The sequence below is a fragment of the Nerophis ophidion genome, linkage group LG11 (assembly GCF_033978795.1).
Source record: "Nerophis ophidion isolate RoL-2023_Sa linkage group LG11, RoL_Noph_v1.0, whole genome shotgun sequence".
Taxonomy (NCBI): domain Eukaryota; kingdom Metazoa; phylum Chordata; class Actinopteri; order Syngnathiformes; family Syngnathidae; genus Nerophis; species Nerophis ophidion.
Window position 1 is genome coordinate 2,857,650 of NC_084621.1, and position 11,262 is coordinate 2,868,911.

An 11,262-nucleotide genomic window follows, 5' to 3' on the forward strand; every position below is an offset into this window, starting at 1 on the left:
CCTGTGCCGGCAGCATTCATGTAACCATGACTCTGTCACCACAGTGCTTGATAATAGAAAAGTACAATTGTCTTGCTACTTACCTGTGTTGCAATTTACATTTTCCTCATTGAACCGCAGCTCTCCTGTGCCGGCAGCATTTATGCAACCACCGTACTTAATAATAGAAAAGTACAATTATCTTGCTACTTACTTGTGTTGGAATTCACATTTCCCTCATTGAACCGCAACACTCCTGTGCCGGCAGCACTCATGCAACCATGACCCTGTCACCGCAGTGCTTGATGGTAGAAAAGTACAATTACCTTGATACTCACTTGTGTTGGAATTCACATTTCCCTCATTGAACCAGAGCGGAGTTTGCATGTTCTCCCCGTGACTGCGTGGGTTCCCTCCGGGCACTCCGGCTTCCTCCCACTTCCAAAGACATGCACCTGGGGATAGGTTGATTGGCAACACTAAATGGTCCCTAGTGTGTGAATGTTGTCTGTCCATCTGTGTTGGCCCTGTGATGAGGTGGCGACTTGTCCAGGGTGTACCCCGCCTTCCGCCCGATTGTAGCTGAGATAGGCGCCAGCGACCCCAAAAGGGAATAAGCGGTAGAAAATAGATGGATGGATGCTCTGTTATCTGTTTAGATCAGGGGTGTCAAACTCATTTTAGATGGGGGGCCACATGCAGAAAAATCTACTCTCGGCATGATAACTTAAAAATAAAGACAACTTCAGATTGTTTTCTTTGTTTAAAAATAGAATAAGCACATTCTGAAAATGTACAAATCATAATGTTGTTGTTTTTTTTACACTTACATGTTTGTGTTGTATTTTTATTTGTTGCTACTCATACTTTCTGAATAAATTATGTGATAATGTTCATCAGTCAACTCATTGGTGTTAATTTTCAATCCATCAAAATAAACCAAAAATATATCAAAATCTAATTACAGCAGGCCCTGCGATGAGGTGGCGACTTGTCCAGGGCGTACCCTGCCTTCCGCCCGATTGTAGCTGAGATAGGCACCAGCGCCCCCGTAACCCCAAAGGGAATAAGGTGTAGAAAATGGATGGATAATTACAGCAAGTTATTTATGTACTTTGCTCATTTTCCACGACTAGTGCACTAACATAATGTGGTTTATTTTTATTTATTTTTTTACATATGTAGCATCATCTACAAAGATACAAAAAAAATGCTATTGCGACATCCAGTGGACACATTTAGAACAGCAGTTTCTTTACCAATTGTTATACTTATCCCTCGGGCCGAATTAAACTGAGCGCAGGTGGTCCCACTAGCGGTATTCTGGCTCCATCTAGTGGTACAAACATGTACAGGAAATACGTAATCATTTCTACACACTGCAGTGACATAAACTGTCAACTATTGTGTCAAATAGCTGTTTCTGATGTTTTTTTTTCTTCCTTTTTTAAAGGTGAACAAAACATTGGAAACAAAAGATAGCAAGCGGATGGATCGAAAACAGTGGTACATTTAAAGAAAAAAGGACGGTGTTTGAGAGATTACTTTAGGTCAGTGGTTCTCAAATGGGGTACTTGAAGGTATGCCAAGGGGTACGTGAGATTTTTTTTAATTTTTCTAAAAATTGCAACAATTCAAAATTCCTTTATCAATCAATCAATCAATCAATGTTTACTTATATAGCCCTAAATCACTAGTGTCTCAAAGGGCTGCACAGACCACCACGACATCCTCGGTAGGCCCACATAAGGGCAAGTATATATTTATTAAATAATACGTCAACAAATGGTAAATTTGTTGTACTTGTATAGTGCTTTTCTACCCATTTTTAAGGAGCCCAAAGCGCTTTGACAGTATTTCCACATTCACACACACTGATGGTGGGAACTGCCATGCAAGGCGCTCACCAGGACCCATCAGGAGCAAGGGTGAAGTGTCTTTTTTTTGTTAGGTGTGTTACATGTGTTCATTCATAGTTTTGATGCCTTCAGTGACAATCTACAATGTAAATAGTCATGAAAATAAAGAAAACACATTGAATGAGAAGGTGTGTCCAAATGTATATATTTTGGGATGATTATGGTTTATGAAAAGCTTGAACATTTCAGAAAATGTTTTGTTTTCGGTTGGTAGAGTGGCCGTGCCAGCAACTAGAGGGTTGCAGGTTCGATTCCCGCTTCCACCATCCTAGTCACTGCCGTTGTGTCCTTGGGCAAGACACTTTACCCACCTGCTCCCACACTGCTTTGAATGTAACTTAGATATTGGGTGTCACTATGTAAAGCGCTTTGAGTCACTAGAGAAAAGTGCTATATAAATATAATTCACTTCACTAGTAAGCCATGACATCAAATTAAGAACAGATAAAGGCTCGGCATATCTCGGTGGATTTCACATTTGAAGTTGAATTGCTGACATGCGTGGCCTTTTGCACGATATTCTCAGTCTTTGAGTTTCACTTGTGTATTGTTTTGAAATCAGACCTTTTTATAGATTTGTAGAATTTTTCACAAGTGTTATTCTGCTAAAATGTGAAAACTAAACCGTGATAACATGTAAGAAAACAACAATACAAGTAGTCTCCTTGTCAACACCAGTTTTACTTCTATGCATATTTAAAGTAAAAAAACAAAAGACAAACTGGTGGGATTAGTTTGTGGCCTCTTAGCGATGTTTTCCAGTACGATTGAAACGTCTGTATAGGAATTTGATCCTCTTGTCCAAGTTGTGTCTATCCAGAGTCATCATCCTGTCTCCCACCATCTTCTTCTGCCTAATGAGGCGCTGCAGCTCGTTGCCTTTGAAGGCCTTCAGCCAGCAGGGACCGATGTAGAGGTCTTTGGGGTGGGCTTTAAAGTCCCCTGCAGACACACAATAGAGATGCGATTCATGGCTCCTCGAAAAGAACAGGGATCTTCAGTAACTCTTGTTTTTCCTTGTTCAGAAGACTGGCTCGTTATTATAGTTATTTGTTTTCATTAGTAATCAAGGAAACACTATTTATTAGGGCTGGATGATTATGGCAAAAATAATAATCACAATTATTTTGATTGATATCACAATTACACGATTATTCATTCATTTGAAAACGAGTATTTTTTTAAAACCTTGGATATAAATTAGCAACAAATAAATCACAACAACTAAAATAATAATTGCAATAACAATACATTTAAGTGAAGTGAATTATATTTATATAGCGCTTTTTCTCTAGTGACTCAAAGCGCTTTACATAGTGAAACCCAATATCTAAGTTACATTTAAAGCAGTGTGGGTGGCACTGGGAGCAGGTGGGTAAAGTGTCTTGCCCAAGGACACAGCGGCAGTGAGTAGTATGGCGGAAGCGGGGATCTAACCTGCAACCCTCAAGTTGCTGACACGGCCGCTCAACCAACCGAGCTATGTGTGTATATGTGTAGCATATTGCAATAAAATTGCAATATAAAATTCAGTTTTCCCATTTTCATTTTGTCTTTATCTTTTACATTTACTTTACTACCATAGAGTGTGTGCTTTTTGTGTAAAATAAAATTGAAAAAAATGTTAATTACATGCGAAAATCCCCACATTTATTGATGCAATACATCTTTCGACAACTTCGACCAGTATTTTAGGTCAAAGCATACTCATTTTGTAAATGTATCAATAAATGCTTTAATTACATTATGCTTGTGCCAAGTACTTTTTTGACACCTTTATTTAGTTAGCGCAGTCAGACCAGATATTATTGTGAAGGCAATAAGTGTGCTGCGCTGCTGTTCTCAGCCTGACGAGTAAAGAGGCGACTCACTTGAGGCTAGAAAAAGAAATAGAAATCGCCTTTAAGTTGCGACCACATCGATGATGTCGTTCACAACACAAGCAGATGAGATGTGTTGTGTGGGTACAGATTGTTCCTTTCAGCTATCGTTTCGGAATTTAATCGCTGTTTCAAGTGGGTGCCTCGACATTGTTTAGTTCAGGGACAAGGCTGTTGAGAGTTTCGGGATAAATGAGCCCTACCCGACACATTATCTTCCCAAACAAATGTTTGTTCTCTTCACTGACTTTTCACGTACATTTATGTCAAATTCCCTGTTATTCTGCATTTAACAGTGGATTCTGTTTTATTGGCCAAAATATGTGACTCCATCTGCGGTTATGTTAACACAAAAATCATATGCCTTAAATTTTTTTTTTTGGAGTGTAGTAATTATCAATGAGGCATATTAGCGTTTAGTATCAACCACTTCTATTTTCCAAACATCTAGGAGTCTTTTTTCACTCATTCGCCCTCATCTGTTTCACTGTCATAAGCTCTGGAATTTGCATGCATGTTGCATGGCCCCATTATCTTTTTTTCTCCCTGATTATTTATTGCATTTTCAGACTCGTGAGACACCATCATGGAAAAAAAAATTTGCTTAACTGCCCAACCCAACTTATTATACAATAAAATGTCAATCAAATTAATTTTATTTACATTATTTTATTGTTAAGAATTATTCTGAAATATTGGCTATAATTTTACTTTTTGTTATGTTTTCATTCCATAAAAGAGCTTCAGATGTCCATGATTTCACCTGTTTGAATTTTCCTTCACATAAAAAAATGTGTAGCATTTTAACAATATAGAAAAAAATAAACAATATGTAATAATAAAATGCATGAAATAATATAAAACTATCAATACAACTAAAATAAAATTTAGGACATAATAAAAATGTTACTACAAAATTGTAATACCATAGAGATGGTGTGTTTATATATATATTAATGAACTGAATAAATGTGTGAAAAAAAAGTTAATTCATCGTTTTCTTTAACTTTTGACTCTTTTTTTAGTCCAGTTGCCAGTCAGGTGGCACGCATGTGAGGAGTGGACAATTTGCCAGTGTTGGCAGTAGCTCGTTAAATGTAGCAGAGCTACGTGGCTTAACTTCATTACTTTTTAAAAGAGTAGCGTTCTCCGCAGCTAAGCTATTTGTTGACTCATGTAGCTTGGCTACAAACTACAAAAGAAGAGAGAGCGAGAAGAGAAAGAGAAAAGTGGACTGCAAAGATCAAGGGCAGGGTATAAAAAAATACAGAAAAAAAAATCCATGATGATTGGTTGGTGGACGTAGAAGAAAATTCATGAGGATTTGTTTTGTTATGATGAGTCACGATTGGTTAAAGGGAAATCACAACTAACACACACATCCCAAATGATGACAGGGGAGTCGGAGAAGAGAAGACAGAATATTCAAGCGGGTGATTTCAAAAAAATAAAAAACTAGTGGAAGATTTCAGAGGGATTCTCTTCTTTGGATTTTTGTTTTAAAAGTTGAGGACAATGTCCAGGAACTCACATTGCATCTACTTGGCCACAGGCAAATGTATGTGTTTGGATAGAACAATGCCCAAAACATTCATTTGTAGTTGTCTACCTTGTAAGACCAAATCAAAACGGCTCTCGACATGGAATACACATTTAAGAATTAAAATAAATGTTAAAAATCCAGAGAAAGGGCATGTTTCTAGCTAGTGTTTATATGATAAACAATTAAACTGACTATTTTTCTTGTTTGGTGGGAAGTTGGACATTAAGTTATATATTTATATAATGTAGCTTTGATGTAGCAAGCTACTTTTGCCGCGTAGCTTGCTACAATTCTCTATGGCTAGCTTCCCCTGTAGCTTAGTTACATTTAATCAAAAGTAACTTGCTACATTTTCCAGGACCATCGTTCAATTGAAAGAGCCATTCAAAAGACTCGACTCGTTTGCAAACTCCAACACAACAGGTCAGAGTTTGACATACAGATGCAGAACTAGAACGTCCAGTAAGGTACCATGACCACACACATTTAAAGCACTTACCTAGGATTCCTATATTGTCATACACTCCAAACATGCTCCTTTTCTCATTCCATCTGTCCACCACTTTAGGCTTAGGGATGGCGTGCATCCTTATGAGGCAGCTTGTACCTGCAAATGTCAGCATTAGATGTTCATTTGGCTAATAATGCAATTACTATTAAGCCAAAATAGCAAATTACTCAATAGCTACAATTGAAGACTGTAGATCAGGGGTGTCAAAGGTACGGCTCGACAACAGGTTTCCTCCGGTCCAGGAGATGAGTTTGCTAAGAATAAAAATGAGCTGAAATTTTTGAATGACGGAAATTGCTGTTTCTAAATGTGTCCACCGGATGTCGCCAGAGCAATTGTTTGTGTCCCCTACCACACACATGACTTCAGAGGGGGCGGAGCTATGTTAGGATAGAGGTAACACTTCTGTGTTTGGACACTACCTACTTCTACTGCTAATTAGTGATAGTATACAAATTGATAATCCGTGCATTCCGTGTTGTACTTATTTTCTAGGCGCACATAAATATTTTGAAATATTATGTATCCCCTTCTTACTTCATGTGTGATAAATTAGTCCAAATTCACAAAGATTTGTTGTAAACAATGCTACATATGTACAGAATAAACCACATGATGTTAGTACATCAGTTAAGGAAAATGAGTAAAAAAATAATAATTTCATCTTCTGATATATTGCAAATTAACACCAACAGGAACACTTTAAAACTCTTCCATCCATTTTCTACCGCTTGTCCCTTTCGGTGTCGCTGAAGCTTATCTCAGCTGCATTTAGGCGGAAAGCGGGGTGCACCCTGGACAAGTCGCCACCTCATCACAGGGCCAACACAGATAGACGGACAACATTAACACTCACATTTACACACTAGAGCCAATATAGCGGTGGGAGTACCAAGAGTGAACCCACGCTGTCACGGGGAGAACATGCAAACTCCACACAGAAAGATCCAGAGCCTGGGACTAATGAATATTATCACATAATTTATTCAGAAAGTGTAAATAACTAATGAAGATAGAATACAATTAACTGCCTCACAATACGAAGGTCCTGCAGTCCTGGGTTCAATCCCGGGCTCCAGATCTTTCTGTGTGGAGTTTGCATGTTCTCCCCGTGACTGCGTGGGTTCCCTGCGGGTATTCCGGCTTCCTCCCACTTCCAAAGACATGCACCTGGGGATAGGTTGATTGGCAACACTAAATTGGCCCTAGTGTGTGAATGTGAGTGTGAATGTTGTCTGTCTATCTGTGTTGGCCCTGCGATGAGGTGGCGACTTGTCCAGGGTGCACATCGCCTTCCGCCCGATTGTAGCTGAGGTACGCCCCCCGCTACCCCAAAGGGAATAAGCTATAGAAAATGGATGCATGGATGGTGTGCGTGTAAAAAAAAAAAAAAAAAAAAAGATTTGTAAATTTTCAGAATGTTATTGGTCTAATATTAAACAAAAAAACAACCTGAAGTTATCTTTATTTTTAAGTTATCCTGCCATTATTATACCAGTCCGGCCCGCTTGGGAATAGATGTTCCTCCATTAATTGATTGATTGACTGAGTAAAACTTTTATTAGTACATTGCACAGTACAGTACATATTCCGTACAATTGACCACTAAATAGTGACACCCGAATAAGTTTATCAACTTGTTTAAAGGCCTACTGAAAGCCACTACTAGCGACCACGCAGTCTGATAGTTTATATATCAATGATGAAATATTAACATTGCAACACATGCCAATACGGCCGCTTTAGTTTACTAAATTACAATTTTAAATTTCCCGCAAAGTATCCTGTTGAAAACGTCGCGGAATGATGACGCTTATGTTGACGTGTGCGCGTGACGTCACCAGTTGTAGCAGACATGTTTTGCCAGCACTGCTCACGGCTAAAAGCAGTCTCTTTTCATCGCATAATTACACAGTATTCTGGACGTCTGTGTTGCTGAATCTTTTGCAATTTGATCATTTAATAATGGAGAAGTCAAAGAAGAAAGATGAAGGTGGGAAGCGGTGTATTGCAGCTGCCTTTAGCAACACAAACACAGCCGGTGTTTCCTTGTTTACATTCCCGAAGGTGAAGCTTTACTATGGAACAGAGCGGTCAAGCGAACATGGTTCCCGACCACATGTCAACCGGCAGGTTTCGGTGAGAAAATGGTGGTAATAAGTCGGCTCTTACCGTAGACATGAGCGGAGCTTGTGTCCTCCTGCAGCTGCGTACTCTCTTACCTCCTCTCACCAGAAACACTGGCGGTAGCCCCACCCCTCCGACCTTCAGGTACCATATAATCTCACTAAAACACTAGTAACACAATAAGCACATAAGGGATTTTCCAGAATGATCCTAGTAAATGTGTCTAATATCTGAATCGCTCCCACTGCCCTCGACTTTTTTTTTTTCTTCTAGTGCTTCACTCTCACTATCCTCATCCACGAATCTTTCATCCTCGCTCAAATTAAAGGGGAAATCGTCGCTTTCTCGGTCCGAATAGCTCTTGCTGCTGGTGGCTATGATTATAAACAATGTGAGGAGCTCCACAACCCGTGATGTCACGCGCACATCGTCTGCTACTTCCGGTACAGGCAAGGCTTTTTTATTAGCGACCAATAGTTGCGAACTTTATCGTGGATGTTCTCTACTAAATCCTTTCAGCAAAAATATGGCAATATCGCGAAATGATCAAGTATGACAGATAGAATGGACCTGCTATCCCTGTTTAAGTAAGAAAATCACATTTTAGTAGGCCTTTAAGTTATCCTGCCATGATTATACCAGTCCGGCCCGCTTGGGAATAGATGTTCCTCCATTGATTGATTGACTGATTAAAGCTTTTATTAGTAGATTGCACAGTACAGTACATATTCCGTACAATTGACCACTAAATGGTAACACCCCAATACGTTTTTCAACTACCCCGCCTTCCGCCCGATTGTAGCTGAGATAGGCGCCAGCGCCCCTCGCGCCCCCAAAAAGGGAATAAGCGGTAGAAAACGGATGGATGGAACTTGTTTAAGTCGGGGTCAACGTAAATCAATTCATGGTAATGTGGCCCTTGAGCAAAAATGACTGACACCCCTGCTGTAGATGATTATTGTATGTAATAAAAGATGCAGATGGAGCAGTAATTACAAAAGTGAAATGCTGATTGTAATCTTGAATTGTTTCTTACTGACCGGTGGTGAAGGTCCTTGCTGAGTCCACTAAAACTCCTGTAGAGCGACATAAGGAGGCCCCAGCTCGCAGAAAACTCCCAAACATCTACAGAAAAACACATGTTTAAAAACGTATATAATAGTAATAAAACACTGAAGTGTAGTTAGACTGCAGGTTATTCAGTTTAACGCTGACCCAGCATATTTAGCACACGACATTAGCTTACCGTCTTCTTGCCAAACATTTACCTCTTTCTGCCTCTTCGTAGCCAAAAAAACCAGATGAATATTTAGTTTCAATAATTAGACGTCAAAGTGACATCGGAAATGTCCACTTATTGACAATTTAATATTGACAATTTAACATGGTGGCCGAGGGTGATGCCGCCATCTTTACACACTGTCCCATAATGCCTTGCGCGCGGGGCAACTTGATTCCCCGGATGTAGAGGAAATATATATAATAAATATGAATATTTTATCATTTTTATACCAATTTGTTATCTATGCAAATCACATATAATGAATGAATACGTTCAACAAGTCAATATTTTCTACATTAATTCTCTTACTTTTATATGTATCTTTAAAAGTGACTTTCAAATGTCCCCAGAACGACAATTGCGCGCGCACGCACCCACGCACGCGCACAAACCTCAGTGGAATATTTTCAAAGTAAAATACACTGCATACATCTTTATGTTTGAATTATGACGAATGTTCTCTTTTGGGTGGAAATACAATAAGACAAACCCCAATGAAGGAGTACATTCTCCTAGCAGTGGGCAGTGGATGACTGATTTACTCCATTAATATTATCTGATGATTGCTCATACATTTTCCACAGTGATAAAACACATTTATTGTACAGCACTTAGTAGTAAATTTTAAATGTGCTTTATAAATAAAGTTTATTTGAATTGATTAAAAACCAAAACAAATGATCCATCCATCCATCCATGATGACCCAATAGTACTTTATTACCTGCAATGAATTCACATCATTTTTTTTATAACATATATATGTATGTGTATGTATGTATCTATATATATGTATGTGTATGTATACATATATATATATATATATATATATATATATACATATATATATATATATATATATACATATATAGATACATATATATGTGTGTATATATATACATATATACATGTATGTATGTATGTATGTATGTATGTATGTATATATGAATATATATATATTATATATATATATGTCTATATATATATATATATATATGCATATATATGTGTATATATATATATATATATATATATATATATATATATATATATATATATATATATATATATATATATATATATATATATATATATATATATATATATATAAAATACTGACATGATCAAATACACATTTTTTTTGCTGCATTCTTTGCCAGGAACTGTCAGTGGAACATTCACTTTCATCAACAACACGTTGAATACTGAAAAGATCATTTGAATATTAACCATCTGCAAAAAAAAAAAAAATAGGCACGCTCAACACTCAACTTTTTCCACTTGAACGATGCAAGAAGGAACCCCCCCCCCTTCCCCCTCCCGGGATGAGTGACGCATATTTATTTGCATTAGGTACACCTCCACCGATGATGATAAAGCGCAGTTTAGAAAAGTTTTCATATTGTAGTTGCTTAGTCAAGTAGTTTAATCAGGTTTCTAAATAGTTCAAACTTTGAACAAGCAAGAGAATTAATCTGTACCTTTATTAACTGTACAAACATGGTTTTAATGGATTTGAACAAACTCAACTGTCATACACACTGCAGAAAAGAGCTGACAAAATACAAGATAATAAGACAACATTTTAGGGGGAAAAAATACTAAAAACTAGTAAAATTATATGTCCATGCAGCTTGTTAATCTTACTTGATAAAACATCCTAAATTAAGATTTGTATATCTGGAAATTAGCAGGACTTTTAAGACATAAATACATATTTTATTCTGAAAACAAGCATTATTCAACTTTCAATTGCTAATTGAAGCATCCTTGGGATGTTGCCGACCCTTCAAACAAGATCTTCTACGTGGGGAAAACAGAAATATCTTTGTTGAATAGATGTTTTCTCAATTTTTACATATTTGAACTAGAATAGACAACATATAATTATTTATGCTATAATTAGGAGTATGATGTAAAGTCAATGACTAAATACAAGTGAATAGCTCCTAAAACGAGGGACATTTCAAGAAATAAAATGTGTGGTTAATAATTTGCAGCGCAGAAGCTAACCACTGTTTAA

At 37.5% G+C, this 11,262-nt stretch overlaps 1 protein-coding gene across 2 annotated transcripts; it reads right to left on the reverse strand.

Annotated features, from left to right (window-relative positions):
* Positions 1–2,558: 2,558 nt before the first annotated feature.
* mrpl51 (mitochondrial ribosomal protein L51) lies at positions 2,559–9,403 on the reverse strand. 2 transcript variants are annotated; one of them, XM_061914895.1, is made up of 4 exons: positions 9,206–9,403; positions 9,000–9,084; positions 5,821–5,928; positions 2,559–2,840 (listed from the first exon to the last, which is right to left on the reverse strand). In XM_061914895.1, exons 1-4 carry the CDS (start codon positions 9,221–9,223, stop codon positions 2,644–2,646), a joined length of 408 nt encoding a protein of 135 aa, XP_061770879.1. In that variant the 5' UTR covers positions 9,224–9,403; the 3' UTR covers positions 2,559–2,643. The 2 variants fall into 2 exon arrangements, with proteins under 2 accessions (XP_061770879.1, XP_061770880.1); XM_061914896.1 differs by having other exon boundaries at positions 9,228–9,402.
* Between the last annotated feature and the right edge of the window lie 1,859 nt (positions 9,404–11,262).